The sequence below is a fragment of the Callospermophilus lateralis genome, chromosome 10 (assembly GCF_048772815.1).
Source record: "Callospermophilus lateralis isolate mCalLat2 chromosome 10, mCalLat2.hap1, whole genome shotgun sequence".
Classification (NCBI taxonomy): domain Eukaryota; kingdom Metazoa; phylum Chordata; class Mammalia; order Rodentia; family Sciuridae; genus Callospermophilus; species Callospermophilus lateralis.
Genome location: NC_135314.1, coordinates 108,241,550 through 108,263,125, shown reverse-complemented (window position 1 = coordinate 108,263,125; position 21,576 = coordinate 108,241,550). Strand labels below are relative to the sequence as shown.

At 38.4% G+C, this 21,576-nt stretch overlaps 1 protein-coding gene across 1 annotated transcript in view; it reads left to right on the top strand.

Moving 5' to 3' along the window:
• Positions 1 to 578: 578 nt before the first annotated feature.
• Gpr149 (G protein-coupled receptor 149) overlaps positions 579 to 21,576 on the top strand; it is a 68,681-nt gene continuing 47,683 nt past the window's right edge. Inside the window, exons 1-3 of the mRNA XM_076868845.2 lie at positions 579 to 1,559; positions 2,456 to 2,648; positions 8,626 to 9,074. Coding sequence (XP_076724960.1) covers positions 579 to 1,559; positions 2,456 to 2,648; positions 8,626 to 9,074 — 1,623 coding nt within the window. The remainder of the gene's footprint in view (positions 1,560 to 2,455; positions 2,649 to 8,625; positions 9,075 to 21,576) is intronic.

The window sequence follows — 21,576 nt, the reverse complement described above, 5'->3', positions numbered from 1 at the left end:
TGATTGAAGAACACAAAGGTTCCGATGGGAGCCTGAGTACAGGCTGGCTCTGCTTGCTCATATTCATATTCATTCTCTCTCTCTCTCTCTCTCTCTCTCTCTCATAAAAGCTAAAACCTACCTGACAGTCTCTCTGCTTCTGAATCCAGCTCTGGAACCAAATGCATCCTTTTATTGCTCTAAAAAGTGAATAGTTTGATTACATCCAGCTACGGGCTGCTTTCCTCCATAAGAAGGACCCAAAAGGACCTAGACATCATTGATTGTCAATCTACCTGAGGAGTTTTGGCTTTCTTGACGGAAATTTGGTTGTGGAAAGGAGTTTGGAGTTTGGAGTTTGTCTGCCTTTAATTGGAATGTTGAAAAGTTGCTTATTGATGCCTGAAATGGAACTCAGTTTTTAGATATGGGTTGAGTCAGATCTAAAGAAGCCATGCCTGACCATTTCCTGCAGGACTGAGGGACACCTAGAGGGAAACTTGGTAGGAGAAATGACATCCGATTGGCAACAACCATGCTTTATTTTGAGAAAATCATCAGACTCATTGAGAAGGGAAATTAAATATTGATCAAGGACAATGTCTTTCTTTCTCAGTAACTTACTAGCAAATGACTCTAGCCTGTGGAAAGAAAATCATAATTCTACGGACCTTTTAAATTCACCAGGAACTCTGAATATCTATCTTTTTTGCCTGACATTTTTGATGGCTCTTGCAGCCCTAGCGGGCAGCATTTTTTCACTCGTGTCCCTGCTGGGAATGCGGAACAGAACAGTCGTGTCCATGCTCGTGGCTTCTTGGTCTGTGGATGATCTCCTGAGTGTCCTGTCAGTGACCATCTTCATGTTTTTGCAGTGGCCAAAGGAGCTCCCGGGCTACTTCCAGTCTCTGTGCACCACGTCCGCCTTGCTGTACTTATGCCAGGGCCTCTCCAGCAACTTGAAGGCGACTCTCCTGGTCTCCTACAACTTTTACACCATGCACCGGGCTGAAGGGAGCCCGGCGGCCTCCGGCAGACCTGGCCAGGTGCTCGGCGTGGCGCTCACTGTGTGGGCAGCCAGCCTGCTGCTCTCCGCGCTCCCGCTGTGCGGCTGGGGCGCCTTCGTGCGCACGCCCTGGGGCTGCCTGGCCGACTGCTCCAGCTCCTACGTGCTGCTGCTCTTCTCCGTGTACGCCTCGGCCTTCGGGCTCCTGGCGGGCCTCTCGGTCCCGCTCACTCACCAGTTGCTGTGTTCGGAAGAGCCGCCGAGAATCCATGCCAACTACCAGGAAATTTCCCGTGGGGCTTCCACTCCTGGGACCCCGTCTGCTGCGGGGAGAGAGCTTTCGCTGTCCCCTGAGGATGCTCCGGGCCCCGTTCTGCGCTGCGCTGGGAGATGTTCCCCGAGTCCCGACACCGCCTTTGGACCCGGTCCGCCGGCGGCCGCAGGGGCGGGAGCCTGCAGGCGTGAGAACCGGGGGACACCGTACGGCACCCGGAGCTTCACCAGGAGCGTTGCGCAGAAGCGCTTCGCTTTGATCTTAGCGCTGACAAAAGTCTTTCTCTGGCTGCCTCTAATGGTAAAAGTGCACTTGCTCCTAATGCGCGCGTGTGTGCCAGGCATTGTGAGTGCATGTTGAGGCCAGCGTCGCGGGTTTGGGGAGCCACCAAAAGATGCGCAGTGAAGTCCTTTTCGAGAGGTGCCTCGCCAGGTTTTAGACACTCGCTGGAAGGAGGGCGGCTTCCCGCTGGGAGCAGCCTGTCACCGAACCTTTCCAGCCAAGCACTTCTCTCCTTTCAAAACTGAGGGGCTTGAGGAGCACTTTCCGTAACGGGCGACTTAGTTTTTTTTTTAATCTCTGTTATGATCAATTTCCCAGCAAAAATTTGGAATATTCAGAACAGGAGAGAAAGGTTCTTTCCACCTTCTGTGGCCCTTTTCTCTATGCTCCTTTCCTGCCAGGTGAGGACCGCGCCCAGGCCCAGCGGGGAGACCAAGGAGAGGCGCTTGTGCTGTAGAGCGACAAGAGAGGGGGCCAACCAGGCTTTTGTTCTGGCCTCAGGGGCGAGCCCGCGGGAGAAGTGTCGGTGGCGCCTTGCTCTGACAAGCGCTCCTGGGTGGAGATGAGGCTCTGGGGGGTGACAAAGACCATTCGGCGTGCCGGGTACAGGTCCCACAGATGCTGCCCATTTGCCTGGGCAGCGACCGCATGTTGTAAACTGTGCCTCCCTGGTGGAGATTTCAACAGGCAGTGAGCTCAGCATCCAAGAGCAGAATTCACCAAACCCTGGAGTCTGGCGCAGTAGGGTGTATCCCAAGAGTCCACCACCAAAGCCTAGCACCGCAGCCCAGAAGCAGAACTTTCTCAACCAGGGAAGGAGGCTGGAGAGGGAGACTGGGGCCGTGGGCTTGCGGGGAAGGCTTGGGAAGTGAAATGGGATTGGAGTTAGGTCTGAAGTTCTCTCCCCTTTGCAGATCCACATGGTGGTCAAGCACGCGGTGGGGCTTCAGAGCCTTCCTTTTGAGACACTCGGCTTTCTACTAACCCTGCTGGCCACCACCGTAACCCCGGTGTTTGTCTTGTCCAAACGTTGGACCCACTTGCCTTGTGGCTGCATCATCAACTGCAGGCAGAGTGCTTACTCAGTGGCATCAGATGGCAAAAAAAGTAAGTCCCCTACAATGTGGCTGTTGGGAGCAATATGCATTCCCTCCAATGCAGAATACTGGCCCTTGAGAAAGGTGCCTAGTAGAGGATGAAGAGTTAAGGACAAATGTAAATGGCAAATAGAAAAACAATTATGTGAAACAATTCTCAGCTCAGTGATGGAGTAGCTTTTCAACCAGCAGGTTTTAAGCAACCATAGAAGTACTTGTGCAATGATGATTTTTCAAGGTAAAAAAGGAAGAGAGGACTCAAGGATGTCAACAAAGGCTCTTAGATGTTTTATCTAGGAAAGTTCTCAGTGGAAAATAAATCCCCTGCCAGGACTATATATCAGCAGCAACATTGCTGAGAATCCTGCATCTGGTAAGAGAGTATTAACACTCTGGAAAGAATCAAACATTGATTATGCTGGAGCCACATTTAGTCATTGGAACAGTAAGAAACACATCTTTACTATTTTGTAGAGTCCCTGAAATGGTCCCCAAATGATTCTCTGCTATTAGCAACATAAACCTGCTCAGCCCCAACCAGGAAGCAAAACCCCTCAGTTCCAAAAAGGGAGGAAGGTGGCAGACTTTGTCATTGTGTATGCATATATGAATCTGGCTTTGCTACTGACTTAAAAAAAAAAATATGTCCCAAGGATAAGCATAGAGGATAGGCACAGGTAGGTTGGGGGTGGGAGGCAGATATAAGGGTAAATCTCACTCCAGTGTAGTTGCTCCATATCATAAAACAGGAAAAAACAGAAGAATAAGCTGCATATTTTGATCTGCCAAGAAGAAAAAAAATGACATTATTTTGTCATTCCAGACAGAAGATACAATGTTTTGCCACTTAATAAATCTAAGTATACACTGAATTAATGGTCCCATTAATTGTTCTTTTTCAGAATAGGCAAGTGTGTTATTCTTTGATAGAAAATTAGGTTAAATAAATGCAGTTTGTATCACACTATTTGGGGGTTGTAAAAATTGGAAAATATCAAAGTATACTCTGAATCAATTCTACAACAGAGTTATTTTATAACTATCAGTCATGAGCTGGCTGTTTATCAGGTATTGATAACATTTAGATATTTTTCAACAGACAAAAATGACTTTTCGTTGTTAAGAATATCATAAGGTTTTATTGTTAACAAGATACCAAGTTCATTTTGTCTGTGAAATGACCATGGGACATATAATAATGATGTTCTTTTGGAGATTAATATGCAGAGCAACAACAGAAAAAAATTAATAATGAATTTTTATGCTTCACTTAAAAAAACATAAAATAGGAACTCATTTACAAGCCTGCTCTAACAGTGAACCAATCCAGTCAGTCTCACAACATTTACTATTGTGACAGAGATGAGAGTCAAGTGCTGGTGACAATGTGAAGCCTTGGTGAAGTGTTTGAGTGCAGGCTTTCTTAAGAAGTGGGGAGCCCCCATACCAGAGCGAAAGTAAGACAATGACCTGTCACTGAAGTGACCTCCTCAGTGTTCCATCCTGGGTACTGCTCAAGACAGAAAAGCCCACAGCCTGGTTAGCATAGTCAATGATCACATCACTGTCGAATTTGAAATTAAAAACGTGTCTTTCAGAGTAACATTTTCCTCTAAAATTGCCAGAATTTTATTTGCATTTATTTAAAAATGCCATAGGAGGACTTGAAATATAAAAGCTTATTTAAAAAAAAAAAAAAAAAAAAAAAGGTGTTTTCAAACAAAACATTGTGCCAAATGATAGTTTAGGATCTTTATAGGATCCACTCCCTCTTAGGATTCAGGTTATGCCATAGGGAAATCTGATAACAAGAGTGTGCTTTCACTGTATGAAGAGCCAGCATGAATTTTTCTATTGCTACAGTGACACAATGACATTCTGAGCACCCAAAGGTGGCTCATTCCCAAGAAGGGCAGGGGTTTTATCAGCTGTATGACTTAATTCTTCAAAAGTTTCACGTTCAATTTTTCTCCTTAACAAACTAAGACCCCTTTTCTTTACATTCTTTTTCCATGAAGGACACAGAAGCAAAGAAGGGAAAATAATTGTTCTGACTCATATTTCCTACAGGTTTACCTTTCAGATGTAAGCACATACAATTTGCCATTTCAGCTTCACAGAATGGTTAAAAAAAAAAAAAAGAGAGACATGCAAGCAGAGAAATGATTGTCAGTACTGGGAAATAATTTACAGAAATAAGAATTACTTTGGTTTCTGACAATCATCTGCATTACTAGGATCTCCAAGCAAAAAGTATTTTTAAGTGATTTTTAACACAGAGATATCAGATGGCTGACATAAGAGATGGATATAGCCTTCAGATTCCTTTTGTTTGCCTGACATATTTTATTTCTGTACATAAACAGCTAAAAATCAAATACTTCATATAAAGAGCAGATATATTTGGCCTTTATTCTTTCACAAAATCAGAGTATCTGTTAAGGGATGTATTAACCTCAAAAATTATTCATTTCATAAACTGATATAAGTACTTTAAAATTATAGTTGACAAAATGTGATTAAAAGAAAAAAGACTAGAACTACTTCATGTTTTAGCCAGGTTAGTGATCCTAGAAGCTCTTGCTTTGCAGAACAAATAAATTATATTTATTTTTTTAAAGCATGATATAGGTTTCAGAAAATAATGGACTGTTAAGTTTCTTGAAAGCTACTAATCAATGAAAGGCTTCTCACTACACAAAAAGTTTTAAAAACAGCTCAATATTTTTTAAGCAGCATAAATACAAGATTCAGAAACTTTAATACCCTCAGCCCAAATCAATCAATTTTAAAATATACATAAAGATACCAATTTTAAAAGATATCATTTCTATTAACATGTGTGCCATTTAGCTTGCTTCACAGAGTCAGGCTGTCCTGACAAACACCCTGCCACACACAGCTGGGTGGTTACCATGGGTCATTTCATTCATTCATTCTCTCAGCCGCTCCAGCACAATGTCCAACAGGGAAGTCACTGCCTGTCCAGCAAGGCACTGATAAGTCATTCCTGTTCTAAGCTGATTTTGACTCAAAGACATGTTTTATTTAGAACCTATCTTCATACTATTTATTTGTTGTGGGCAGGGGGTGCCAGGAATTGAACCCAGGAGCACTTAACCACTGAGCCACATCCCTAACCCTTTATTTATTTATTTAGAGGCTGAGTCACTAAGGGCCTTATTAAGTTGCTGAGGCCAGCTTTGAAGTCAGGATCCTCCTGCCTCAGCTTCCTGAGCCACTGGAATTACAGGTGTGTGCCACCACACCTGACTCTTGATACTTATTTTTAACCAATTTTAATTATGGGCCAAAATTTTAAGAACAAACTCTATGCTTCAGCTTCATCTTTTAAAAATCAAGATTGCACAGTCCACCCCGGCCCCCTTAGTGGCTTCACTGGAAAGGACAGAGCTGGAGGGTTGCTCTCCCACTTGCTGAATACACAGGCCCCTGTCAGTTATTACTGTTGCCTGACTGGCCCCTTAGTCATGTGGACTTATTATTATTGTTAATAATAATGTTAAATAATGTTATTATTATTATTATTATTATTGTTAATAATAATGTTAAAGAGATGTAGTCTTTGTCCTCAAGGAACTTAGGGATGATCAGGTTTGACTCTGATACTAACATCTCCTTCAATACTGTTTTGATTATTAAGTGTTTTGATTTTTAACATATTTTTTAGCCTTCCTCAAACACTGTCAGCTCTGTGATGTCATTACATCTTGTTATGTCCATTGGTGACCTCAGTCAGATTTTACCTTTAGCATTAAGGAAATCAGTAACAAAACAAAATAAAACAGACAAACAGTTTTCATGGGTTACACTTTATAAATAAAATTCTTCCTCCGACCTACAAATAGCATGTCCGAGTCATTCTGCTTAGGCTAACATATTTTCCTCATGGGTCTGATTGGCAGTAGAGAAATTTTTTCCTATGTAGGATAATTACTTCAATTCTGGAATCAGCATCAAAGTCAAATCTTTTTGACAGACAAATCATCTTAGCTAGATTTGCTCTCTGAGCCTCAGTTTTCTCAACTGTAAAGCAGGACCAATAAAACTTTTTGTCGTGCAGGGCTGCTGGTGTGCCAAATGATGTAGTCTACATGAACAGCTTGGCCCTGGAAGGTTCCGCCACATTGTAGTCTCTCTGGCAGTCCAGCTGCTCCTCAGAGCCTGCCTGGGACTATCTCATCATGTCCTGCTCAAGTCAGAGTCTCCATTAACATATTCTATAATGCCTTCAAAATATTGCTCATTTTTACATAGTTCAAAATTATGACAGCTAATAAGCTATCGAGTCAGACATCAGTTTTATCAAGTATTAATCAAGAAGTTGGCATTTTATGACATTTTTGTTTTCTTAATGTTCCTGAATTACCAATTTGTAACTCCATACCTTTTTTTTGGAGAAAAGGAAGCCTATCAATAATTAAATAATCTTTTCAGTTCCCCTCACCTTGACATTCTTAAAGTAGGTCTAAAATCCTAACTTAATTTTACTGGACTAGATTAATAGGAATCCTAAGGAAAAACACAAATGAGGCAGTATATAAAATATGATCATCTGTTTCTGTTTTTCCATTTTCTCTGAATAGAATTTTTTATTTGTTTGTGTTCTGGCTCAAATGACAATGAATTATACTGATAAATTCTATTTTTCAGTCAGCAAAATTGGTTTGTAAATCTCTGGTTCTGGGAACATTTCAGTAATAGAATCAGCATGTGAATGACACTGGAGTGTATTAGAAAGTGAAGCAAATATTTCATATGACTCCCATAGAAACTTTATAGCTTTTCATAACTTTTGCCACCAAAGATAGCAACATGTCGGACTATAAAACACAGAACTATCAAAGTAGAAAATTTCTTTGAAACAAGCAATGTTTTCAAAGTTGACAACTAAAGTATTAAATTGCATTTTGTCTACCACTTGGCTATAACTTCATTCTTAAAATATATTACCTAATATTGAATGGCATTCATACACAAACATTTTATCACTTTCTGCCACAGTCTTGTTATTCTACTAAGATTTTGCATCGTACTCACTAACAGTATTATGTCTAAAATTCTAGAATATTTTACCTTATTTAAATCATTCTTTAGATTTTCTACATTCCTGCTAATTAATCAGCTCTGTACATACTGTTAAATGCTTCAGGTCACAGAGATATACATCCATTCACTTTTTTAGCCAACTATTCCAAACTGATTTGTATAAGAAATGTACTCGCTATTTTAAAAAAGTTTAAAAGCCACATGGCAGCATGGTATAATTTTTAATACAAGCATTCATAGTCACACAAATGTCAGAAGTGTTATACAGCAAAAGTTTTAAAGCAATTATATGTTTGTGGCATTCTTTTTTTTTTTTTTTTTTAAGAAAGAGGGAGAGAGAGAGGGAGAGAGAGAGAATTTTTTTAATATTTATTTTTTTTTAGTACTTGGCGAACACAGCATCTTTGTTTGTACGTGGTGCTAGGATTGAACCCGGGCCGCACGCATGCCAGGCGAGCGCGCCACCACCCGAGCCACATCCCCAGCCCCTGTTTGTGGCATTCTTAACTGAATAACATGTAATCTTAATGTTACTTGATAATTAACACATTATGTTATATTCCCAAATAAATAAATTTCAGAATTGATGGACAAAAAAACTAAAACTGAATCTATTTGAGAGATTCCTAATTTATGGTTAAATTTTTGCCATGTGGAATATCCTAAAGAATAAAGGAGTTCTTCAGATTGTATGTAATTCAAGCCCCTTCATGTGCAATGGAGGAAAATTAGACCAGAGATACGAGGGTTGCATTTTGTAATGAATAATTGTTTCACATAATTGACAAGAAGTAACTGAAAATAGTCAGTTAGATAGCAATCTTGTTGAAAACACTTCCTATTGTAACTCACCATGTACACCCAAGGGTTGTTTATATCCACCTAACTGTGGGATTTTTTTTCTCATTTTCACCTAGCCAAGAGGAGAGGCTTTGAATTCAATCTGTCATTCCAACAAAGCTATGGGATCTATAAGCTAGCACTTGGGGATTACTATGACGATGATGAAAATTCCACATCCTGTCACCACCTGATGAACCCTGAGTGCTCCACGGTGCTAGACTCTCAGAGAGACAACCCCAGGATCTTCAATGCCATCAAAGTGCAGATCAGCACCACACCCTCTCTGGACAGCGACAGAGTCAGCAGTTTGGAGAAAGGCAGCAGTGCCGACCTTGTGGAGGCCCAGGGAGGTTCTGACCAAGGAAAGGGGGCATTTTCTGAGAGATCAGGAGGTGGTGTTGACGATGAAGAAACCACCTTCTCTGAAGGCCCAGAAAGAAGGCTGTCTCATGAAGAGAATCAGAAGCCAGACCTCTCAGACTGGGAGTGGTGCAGAAGCAAATCAGAGAGGACTCCCCGCCAGGTACAGTAGATGTTGGTTCTGAGGTGTTAAAAAAGAAACCGAACACAAGGGATGTGAAAACCATTAGATCTGCTTTCATTCAATCAGTCTTTAATTTTTGAAGCTAGGTTTACATTTTCATTCAAAATCTATACCTTTGGAATAAACAGAGTTCAAGATGCTTCGAGAAGGGTGAAGCATTTTACCTTAACCCCAAGTGATCTGCTTAAATTCAGAGTAGACTCTCAGAACTCATACTTCTGAGTTAATTAGTTAAATTTGTTAACTTGTAGGGTTTATTTTTCTTTTCTGCATCCCAGAGGTGCCTCACAAATCCCAGGAGAGGCTTTCTTTTTTTCTCTGAAGGAAAATATTTATACAACTAGTAATATGGAGGCTTGTCCTTACGGGTCTAAGTAATAACATAGCTTGCCTCTAAGTCTTGCAAAAACTAGTCTATCCAGTACCCAGCATGAACAAAATGATTTATTTCAAAACATTCTTCTGAGCCATTGTAAGCCTTGCCAAGTGTCTACTTACACTGAGTCTCCATAATCAAAAATATAATTCCAGAAATGTTCTGCTAGGAATAACACATTCATTGATCTAAATTGTGACCACATCTCATCAACTCTGAATATGAGCAGGATGATCTAAGATTTCCTTTTCTCCTGTGGAGTAAGCAGAACTGTTATTGTTCTGATATTACTATTTAAGAAGTCGGTGGAATAGTAAAACAAACTACACAAAATACATTATTGGAAAAGATGATCATGCACACTGTTTAGCCAGTAGGAATCTCAGAAGAAATCAGTAAATATTTGTCATAAATTGAAATATATATTGGAAATCAAAGAATACAGTGCTCCATATAGTCCCTCAACTCAGAAGGGATTCCTACATTCTCATCAGTAATTTGTTCCTGAAGAATCTAAACCTGCTGGTTTTCTTGCACTTAAAAATTAAGTGATATTCATGATGAAGTGTGTGTGTATGTGTGTGTGTGTATGTGCGCGTGAGCGTGCGCGTCAATAACTTACAGCTATCTTGTGAGCTGTTCCTTATAACCATTCTTATGCAGACCCCTTAGAGGTCACAGCAGTCATGGATCTTGCTCATACTTTTTTTTCCCTGCTTATTTTATCATTCATGTTTGTACTTCTAGCACAATGCAGTGTTTAGATTTTCTAAGTTTTAGCCTTCTCAAGATGATAGTATACTATATACGTCTGCTGGGATGTTTTTTAAGTCAACTTTACTTTAAACAACTCAATTTATATTTTTTTCAGAACATTGGGGTTTAGACAGGCATGACGAGGTGCACCTGTGATTCCAGTGACTTGTGTGGCTGAGGCAGAAGTATCCCAAGTTTGAGGCCAGTTTTAGCAAATTATTGAGGCTCTGTCTCAAAATATAAAAAGGGCTGAGGATGTAGGTCAGTAGTAAACTGCTCCTGGATTCAATCTCTCATACCAAAAAAAACAAAATTTAAAAATTGGAAATTATCATGTCAAAGATCACAATACATAACCCTCATTTAAAAATCTTATTTATAGTTTGGAAATTATAAACAATCAACTATACCTAGAAAAATGTGAAACAGTCAAATCCTGTTTACGTGAAAGTATATTGTTCTATGAGAATAATGAAGTACAACTCGCCCCAAACCCTCTTTAAATCAAAATATAAAATGATGTGTGGAAATAGAAAACTTTGCTCAACAAATATAATCTTACAACTGTAATGATTTGTTTACTAAATAATTAATATTTTAACATCAGTGATAAACAAGAAATTTATCCAAAAATGGTGCCTATAGGGAAAAAAATGACTAGTGGTAAATAGATAATGCAATATCCAAAAAAAAAAAAATCTCTGTAGAAGTCTTGATGAAGTTAGATGGAATATTATCATAGATTTTACAACAATAGTAAGAAATCCTTAAACTACAAGCTCATGGATGACTCCCTTATCAAAATTGCCTATGATCTTTAAGGTTAGCATTAAATCAAATTATAAAATGTTAAACAATTTTATAAATTTTACCAAACATTTTCAAAACTTATGAGAACTTTTCCTAAGGATGAAAAAAAAAAGGAAAAGAAAATTTAACTCTTACATAATCTTGAGCAACAGATCTCAGGTGAGAGAGAGTACCTGGTGAGTCAGCACTTTCATTTTTAGCTTTTCTTCCAAGTGGCTTCTTTGCTCTGAAAACAACATTAAGTAGTATACATAGTAGAGAGAATGATAGATCAAGCTTTAGCAGGCACTGCATTTACTCCATGAAAAAACACTACCTATTGATTTTCTGTATTTGTACTTTCAAATATTTAGGCTCAATTTTTCAGCTTGTATCTAATGTTACTACAATGAATAGTGTATTTGATTTTAAATGTATTTCATGAGCTTTATTTTTGTAATATACTTTGCTTAATTTTTATGTTAGCCTTTATGTTAGTAAGTAAATTCTCAGCACATCTTGTTGGAACTCATAGTAGGAGTGAGAATATCAGATCAAAGTTACTGTGCAAAAATGATAGTAGTGGAATGACCTTCATGGATTTAAATATGATCCAATATGAGGGTGTCTGTAAGACTGAAATTCAGTATTAAACCTGGCACACAATTGGCTTCTTTTTGGCCTTCTAGCAGGTATAATCAGAAGTGGTTCACTACTAAAATGTTCAGGAAGAATAGTCAGGATGCCCTATCCTTCTGTGAGAAAGTTTTAATGTGGGGTGAGGGTGTGGTGCAGAGGTAGAGCACTTGCCTACCATGTTCAAGGGCCTGAAAATCTAATCTTTAGATGGCAGTTATATTATGCCACCTAAAGCAGTTATGCCACCTAAAGCTGCCTACCATCACAGTATCCGAGAGACGAAAGGTCACCAGGAGGGTTAAAAAGCAGATTCTGAAGCAGTCCTCAAGTGAGACAGGATGTGCCAGTAAATGATGGGCTTTGAATTCACCACACAGCCAATTAAAGCCAATAAAAACAAATATGAAAGCCACATGAAAATCAAGGAAAATTTTATTTTTATTTTAGGGGAAATGTTTTAACTATCTAAAAAACATTTTTACACGGCGAAGCTAAGCTTTCTCATTTGCTAGTAGAGTTCAGTGCCAGCTTCAGGTTCTGTGATCTTTTTGTGAACTAATTTTCATAGGAAACTAGAGAGACCCAAAGTCAGCTAGACTGTCTGAGTTCTTTAGACCAGAGCCTCTCAAATTTTCATGTGCATGCAAGTCCGATGGAGATCTTTGGAAAAATGTAGATTGTGATCCAGTAAGTATGAGATTGGGCCCAAGATCCAGAGTGCTAGAAAACGTCCAGAGGATTCCTGTGCAGAGTTGTGCTTCCACCCAAGACTAGTGTCATCAAAATTCCCAAGCTGTTCACACAGGAAAATTTAAGGAGCACTGTGTTATATTCCGATCCCTGGAGAATGGATGTCAGTTTAAAAAGTAGGACAAAATTAATTCTTTCCATTTCATATATGACCATAAAATAAGACCAAAAAAAAAGTCCTAATGGATAGTTCTTTTTCCTCCCCCTTAAAAAGGTACTTCCTCTCTTTTCACTTTTAAAAGAAAACTACTAATAAAATGAATCAGGCATAGATGTCAGTGTTTCCTGTGACATTATTACATTAATAATTACCAGTGCTTGAAATTGTCTCTGATTGATTATTGACATTATTTCAACTGAAATAGTCACAGTCAGAAAAGTTCACTTATCACCTCCCATTTGTAGTTTCTACCAAGTCATCCTAACACAAGTGATGATCCAGAGTATAGACGTGTTATTTTTAGCTACCTCTACTCATCTTGAGTGCTTAGTTCATTACTCACCATCCAGAGAAGTGAAAAATTGTCATGCTGCTTTCTTTCAAAACATTTATAATTTTTATTATTTTCATTTTTATTGGGGAAATTTTAGAAATCATTGATAAGCAAAAAGAAAATCACTTTCTTCCACTGCAAAGACTTAACCACTGTTTATATTTTGTCCTATAAAACATGAGGCTGTTTCCTATACATGTATTTTAACTTTGACAAAAATGGGACCATACTGCAAATACTATTTTGGAATGTTAGCCTTAACAGGTGTGTCCTATCTACACTCAGTAGTTTAATTTTCACCTCATTTAAATTGTTGAAATCCCATTTAAAAAAATATTTTTTAGTTGTTGATGGACCTTTATTTTAATCATTTATTTGTATGCAGTGCTAAGAATGGAACCCAGAGTCTCACATATGCGAGGCAAGTGCTCTACCACTGAGCCACAACCCCAGCCCTGTTGAAATGCTTTGTGTCATTATCTTGTGTAAGACTGAACACTCATCAATAAATGTGTATTTGTTCTCAAGTATGTAACATCTTGGAAGTGAAAACTAAGATAATTTTATTCTGAACTATTTCATAATGCATGTTGTGATCCTCAGATTGTGTACCATTGGCTGTGATGAGCTAGCAGCTCACTTTCTATAGTCAAGGGATTAGCACTGGATCAAAGCTCACATAGAACCCTCTATTTGCCCTTATAAACCAAGAATTCTGTTAATGTTCTTGAAGAAATCTCATGGCTTAAGGAGAACTTAAAGGCTAACAAACCACGGGGCTATGCCTTGAATTTCTTCTACAACCCTCTATTGATTGGTTACCTCCTATTTTGAACTCAAGTGACTGGGAACTTGCTATATTTTTAAATACTTTTACTGTGAACTAATTTCAGACTCAACAAAAAAGTTGCAAAAAATAGTACAAAAAGTTCCAACATATTCATCATCTAGTTTCCACTAATTGTTAGTTAATTGTTAATTTGTTACAAAATAACAATGCAATTATCAGAAAATTAACTACAGGCTTTATTTCAGTTTTGCCATTGTCCTGCTGATGTTTCTTTCTGGCCCAGGATCTAATCCCTCATCACATATCCTTATGTTCTTATGGCTCCTTGTTCTCCCCAGCCTATAAGAGCTCCCCAGTCTGTCTGTCATGCATGGCTTTGATGCTCTGGAGGACCCCTGGCCAGTTTGTTTTGTTGGTCAGTTTTAGGATCATTCATCAATTTGTGATTGTTATTTGTTTTCTATTGATCAAATTGAGCTTGTGCATTTTGGGTAAGAATAACATAAATATGTTAGCCTTAACTGGTGTGTCCTATCAAGAAGTACTCGATGCTGGTATGTCTTACAATGATTCCATAAGCTTTGATCACTGTGTAAAGGTGGTGTCTGCCAGATTCCTCCATGTTATTTTTTTTTTCCTTTTAAATTTATAAATCTCTTGTGGGGAGATATTTTGATAAGGTGCAAATATTGTTTCATATCATACTCTTGCCTACTAACTTTTGCCCATTCATTGATGAATCTTTCCTGCAACAATTATGAGGGTGATTTCCTATTTCTATCATTCCTTCTGTGCTGATTCATTGTTAGAATTCTACTGTAAGGGAAAGCTGTCTTTTCTTCTTCTCTTAGTTATTTGTCAGTATGTACCCACAGGCATTTGTTCTAATCTATAAGATGTAAGTCATGCTGTTACTATTCTTTTGTTACCCCAATTTTTCTCATCCAGCTACAGGGAGGTCTTTCATGTTGGTTTCTAATGCCCTTCAGCAAGCCATTATCATCTCTTGACCATTTCTTTACTTGCTAGCAGGTAAGAAAAGCCACATCTTGTATTTTCCTTAACCCAGACCTGGAATTAACCACATCTCCAGAGATCTCTTTTGTTGGGAGATTATGTTGAGAAACCAAGGTCTGGAATGCAGGTGTGCTCACTGTCCCTGAAGTCTCTTGCTTCCATAGCCTGTCATTGCACAGTGCTGGGTTCACCTAAATATTTCCTTTTTCTTATTTGTGACTTCTTATTCTGATTCTTAGAAAACTCTTACTTACCTGCATAATTCTGGCAAACACAAAAGGTAGTTCTAGAATAGCTAACCCACACCCCTGGAGAAAATATTAACTAGAGAATTATAGTTGTGTATACTTCTTTTTATCTTTCATAGCTTAAAGCCAAAACATTATCTTCCAAAGTTATTTAGGTCAGTTGTTTTCTTCTCTATTCCCTGCGTTTTGAATAACATTTTCTGTTCCCCTTACAAATACATGTGTATCTTTCTTATACATAGACATGTTTTTGCAGCTTGCTTTTTCCACTTAACAATATACTCAAGAAATCACTCCACATCAGTTCGGAGACCTTCCCCTCTATTCTTTATATCTGTATAATAATCCAAAGTGATATGATGCAATCCATTCAACCACTCTCTTTAGGTTGCTTGCAATATTTTGCAATTAAAAAAAGTATCACAATGACTATCTTTGTGCATAAGTATTTTCACACTGTTGGAAGCTAACCTTCAGGATAATTCTTATAATTAAGATTTCTGGGTTGAAGAGTAAGTTCAGTTTTGTTAGGAATTGCCAGATTCCCTTCCGGGAAGTTCATGCCAGTTTGTACTCCCCCCGGCAACTTTCGATAAGGTCCTTAACCCTCATCTGTGTAACACTATAATACTGTCATACTTTCTACTTTATCTATTTTGACAGGAGAGAAATGACAGCTCAGGGTTGTTTTAAATTTCACTTACAAATTTGAAATGTTTTTATATGCTTAAGGACTTTTAAAATCTTTTTCTCTTTTATGAAATGTTTTTTAAACTCTGCACAATTTTTCATTTCTTTTTGTTTTTCATATATTATCACTATTGTTATTTGAGTTGTGTGTGATAATTATACATAAAAGCAGGACTCGGGGTATAGTTGTACTTGGATGTCACATAATTTGATAGATTTAGTTCCCCAGTGCTTCCCAAGTCTTCCCGTCCTCCCTTCCTCTCAACCCCCCTCTACTCTATTAGTATCCCTTCTCTTTTTGCAATATCCCTTTTTTATTCCTCTTTTTTTCACTAGCTTTTGCATATGAGAGAAAACATTTGACTTTGACTTTCTAAGTCTGGCTGATTTCAGTTAGCATAATGTTCTCCAGTTTTATTCATTTACTAGAAAATGTCATAATTTTATTCTTTTTCATATCTGAGTAAAACTTCAGTGTGTGTGTGTATGTATGTGTGTGTGTGTGTGTCACATTTTTTTTTATCCATTCATTTGTGAACGAGATAAGATAAGATAGCTGGCCTCATCCAGCCCCTTGACTGGTTCCATAACTGAGCACCTGTGAATTGCACTGCTGTAAATGTTGGGACTCAAGCATCACTATCGTATGCTGATTTTTAGTTCTTCTGGATCAATACCAAAGAATGGCGTAGCTGGGACACATGGTGGTTCCATTTTTAGTCTTTTAAGGAATCTCCATACTGTTTTTCAGTGATTGTACTAATTTGCAGTCCCACCAACAAAGCAAAAGTATACCTCTTCCCCCACATCCTTGTTATTTGGTTTTTTGATGATTCACAACTATTAATATTTTCTTTAACTGCCTCTGCATTTTGAGTCCTTATTGGAAAGCCAGTTTAATCCAATTAAAAAGCTTCTGCAAAGCAAAGGAAACAATTAAGAATGTGAAGAGAGAACCTATAGAATGGTAGAAAATGTTTACTAGCTACTCTTCTGACAGAGGATTAATATCTAGAATATATAAAGGACTCAAAAGATTTTACACTAAAAAAAATAACTCAACTAATAAATGTACAAATGCATTCAACAGACACCTCTCAAAAGAAGAAACATAAATATCTACCAAATATATGAAAAAATTTCAACATCATTAGCAATTAGGGAAATGAAAATCAAAATTACATGAGACTTTATTTTACTTCATTTTACATATCAAATCTAATTTCAAGTGAGAATGGCAACACTCAAGAATATAAATAATAATAAATGCTGGAGAGGATGTAGAGAAAAAGGAACACTTTTACAACTGTTGGTGGGATTGCAAAACAATGCAACCATTATGGAAATCAGTATGGAGGTTCCTCAAAAGACTAGGCATGGAACTACCCCAAGACTCAGCTATCCCATTCCTAGGTATTTATCCTAAAGAATTAAAGTCATCATACTGTACTGGTACCTGCATTTCCATGTTTATAGCAGCATAATTCACAACAGACAAACTATGGAACCAGCCTAGGTGTCCATCAGCGGATGAATGGCTAAAGAAAATGTGGCATATATACACAATGGACTTTTATTCAGCCAATAAAAAGAATGAAATTATGTCATTTGCAGGAAAATGGATAGAATTAGAGACCATTATGTTAAGCGAAATAAGCCAAATTCACAAGGTCAAGAGTCATATGTTTTCTCTTATATGTGGAAGCTAGAGAGGAAAAAAAGAAAAGAAAAATGGGGGGGGGGTCAGGAATCTCCTAAAATCAAAGGGAAATCGGTAGCACAAAGGGACGAGGAGTGGGAGGAAGGGAGGGAGGGAGGGGGAAAGTGCTGGGGAGTGATATTGACCCAATTTTTTTGTTGTTGTATTGTGTGCATGTATGAATATGCAACAACAAATCCCATCATCAAGTAAAATCACAATATACCAATAAAAGATGTGGAAAGAAGAAAAAAATCCATCTTAAAAGGAGTTTACCATGTTTTCTTCTGGTGTTCGTGTAGTCTTAACTTTTTGCATTTGGATTCCAGATCCATTTGGACTTTGCTTTTGTACTTGGTGTAAGATATGGATATAATTTTCTCTTTTTTTCCCATTGGTGGTTTAGCATTTATTAGAAAGTGCCATTATTTAAAAGTCAATCATTACCCAGAGTGAGCTGAGATCTCATCTTATCCATATTTACTTGGGTCTATTTCTGGCCTTTCTGTTCTGTTCTGCTGTATTCATCTGTTTGTTACTGATGTTTCACCGCTCCAACTAGAGAGGTTGGTACAGTGAGTTTTCATGCCTGGACAAGCTGGTCACCTGTGTGTTTTTCTTTTTCAGTCCTTGTCTTGCATATTTGTTTTTCATATCAAATCTAATTTCAACTTGTCTCACTCCATTAAAAAAGCTTAATCAGGATTGTGTTAAACATGTGAATTAACCCATGGGTGTGTTTTAATTTCTAGCTGTTCTATCCAAGAGCCAGGCATGTCTTGCCACTGTTTTACTCTACACTTGTACCTTTCTCCTGAAACATTTTTAAATTTGCTTCCTATACATTTTACATGTTTTTGTTAAGCTTATTCCTAAGCATCCATTCTTCTTTGTTTCTGTTGTGTTTTCTCTACTACCACGTCCCATACCTGATTAGTGTGTATGTATAGTAAGGGTACTAATTATTGCCAGTTAATTTTATTTTTTTTTCCTTAAATTTTTTGGTGGTGTTGGGGATTGAACCCAGGGGCTTTCTACCACTGAGGTATATCCCTATCCCTTTTTATTTCTATTTTTTAAGACAGGGTTTCATGATGTTGCCCACACTGGCCTCAAACTTTTGATCTTTCTACCTCAGTCTTCAATGTCTCTGGTATTACAGGCATGGGCCACTGCATCTTGCTCTGACTTAATTTTATATCTGCAACCTAACTGAATTATTATTGCTTAAATTAGTGTTACCACTCTCCGGGGTTTCTAATATAACATCATATCATTGTTATGTCATTGCAGAGACTGTTTTATTTCCTTTTTTCCTGTTCTTTTACCTGCTTAATGTTTTTGTCTGACTCCATTGGCTGATTCGTTTGGAGCAACAGTGAATGGTGTCATCCGTCCTTACCTTGTTCCTGACCTCAGTGGAAAGGTTTCTTGGGTCTCCCATTAAGGAAGCTGCTAGCTGCCAGTTTGTGGGGAGGCTGATTAGAACTTTGGATGATGATGGTGATGACGATGATGATGACAAAGATTACACTGACAGTGATGATGACAACAATGACAGCGATGATGACGATGATGATATGATGATGAGGATGACAGTGATAATGATGATGATGACAATAATGACATTGATGGTGATGACCATGATGATGACGGTGATATGATAACAATGACAAGATGACAATGACAGTGGTGATGACGGTGATGACACCGACAATGATTAAAGGAAGATGTGACAGCCAGGACTTACTGAGCACTTGCTGTGCTTCACACGAGGACCTAAGCACTTTACGTGTAATTGCTTATTTTGTACTGATTTAATTGGTAGACACTGTCACCCAATTTTACAGATGGAAATATTGAGGCATAAGAAATTAAGCTTAAAGTTCTCCGAGCCTGGGAGCAAATTTAAATCGTCTGACTGCAGAGATGGTCACATATCCACTACCATATACTGCATCAGAGAGACAGTTTTGATGGCTGGAGAGTCCTTTCTTACCCTGAGCTCAGCTCCATTCCCCTCACAGGGGCAAGTTAATAGCACTTTTAAAATGCCATAATCCAGTTCACAGAAAGCCTGATTTAATTGCCCTGGTGAGATTTGGGTATGAGTATTTTTAAAAAGCTCCCCATAGATGGATATTTGGCAAAAATATAATCAACCAAGAATTTGTATCTAAAATATATCATTTACAAAGAACACCAGTAAATCAACAAGAAAGCAGCAGACAAACCAATAGAATATGAACAAAAGATGTAAACAGGTACTTCATGGAAGAGAAAATCCAAATAGTCATAAATGCATAAAAATAACCTACATCTTTAACAATCAGGAAATCTTCATTGAAATGGCAATGAGAGATCACACCACTACACATCCACAGGAAGAGCTAAAATTCAAGTCTGACAATTTCAGGAGTTGATGAGAATGTGGGAAAATAGGAATTCATAAAAACTAATGTTGTGATAAATTCTTAAAATCACATTGGAAAACAGACTATTAGGATCTCAAATACATGCATGCCTAACTTCGGCCACTTTCAGTTACACAGCCTAGAACTGCATTGTCCAGTATGGTGGCCCTGAGTCACATGTGGTTATTTTAATCTAAATGGACTTAAACCTCTTAAAAAGTTAAATAGCCACACTTAATTCAGTTGCCCTTGCCATAGCTCCAGTGCTCACAAACCGCGTGTGGCTCATGGCTCCCGTGCTGAACCACAGAGTGTTCCCATCTTCACAGTTCTCTTGGCCAGTGCTCCGTAGAGCATGCTTACATAGCTGAGAGCTCAGTTTTTAATGGTCAAAATGTTTAGAAACAGCCATGAGAATGGATAAGCCATTGGATGTTTTGGTCATGGAAGAGTACCCACAGAAGACTGTTTACCATAAAGCCGGTGAGGCCAAAGCTAGTGGCCTTGTGGTGGTCTGAGCTCCTCCTAGGCTCCTAGAATCCTCCTAGAATGTGCTCACAAGAGCAAATGCATCTATTAAATTAGCAACAAAGGAGATTTACCTATTCTTTTTCTTAAAGAATACAAGTCATGTAAACTTCAAGCCCCTTAAAAGTTAGTTCTTCTCCTAACTAAAAAGCAATGAAACTAAACAAATTAAATCTGCACAAAATGTCAATGAGCTTCAGTAACATAATGAAATAAAAATCACAGAAGCTTTGCTACAGCTAACAAAGCCTGGAAGCAGATAGAGTCACATCCGCTAGTTCAGGGATACCTGCAAAAGGGATCAAAGTAAGGAGAGCTGCGGCTGCCTGTCCCAGGAGCCTGGGCATGTGGGAGAGGCCCACCTGGGCCTGAGGTGCTCACAGGGTTCTGTGGCCACCTCAGGGAGTGATTGTGCTTCCTCACCCTGCATGTGCACCCTTAGTACACTGTTGGGTGTGTGTTCATCTCATAATTTAAAGAAGTTAGAAATAAATCCGTAAAATGTGTCCAAATGCTTCTAGTGAGCATCTACTGCCTCCTGCCTTTCACCGTGCCCTACTTCTCTCTCTTAGACCCATGCAGAGAAGCCTATCTCCTCTGTATGTTCCTTTATCTCGATAATATGGTTACAAAGGAAGGAAGAGGACAGATGGACATCCCAGGTAGTTTCCCCAAATCTACTGAGTTGCTTTAAATTTCCCTCAGATGTTTTAAGCTCACCTAGATAACTCCTATCAACTATATATAGCTTACTTCTGTGTCCGTAGGAAGGTAATTTTGCAATTTCCAATTTATTGTAGTGAAGATGAGGCAGGACCCACTCAGAAATTACATCATCTAACTCAACAGAACACAGTGCAGTAGGGCAGGAAGGGCCCTGGAACCTACATTTAGATAGAGTAATCGGAAAGACAAATGATGACTGACAAATTTTTCAATCTTTATGGGAAAAGATAGGTTGTATCCAGCTATTTTTATCTGCAGAATATTAATCTCATAGATTTTGTTTGCTTTCTAATATTACTTCAACTCAACCTTACATAAGAATCAACCTCCTGGAACTAATCCCTGCAGAAACCAATTACCAATTAGCTGAATTTACCAATCACCAAACTTGCCAGGTGTTTTTTTGGGTTCTAGAACCAATCCCCTATAGAAAACAAAAGACAACTTTACTAGGGAGTGATTGAATTAAAAAAAAAAAAAAAAAAAAAAGAATCCTGGTTCGGTTTGCATAGGAGGCTCACTGGTTTCCACTGGAGGACATGTTTATTGAAGTGGCTTTGGAGAA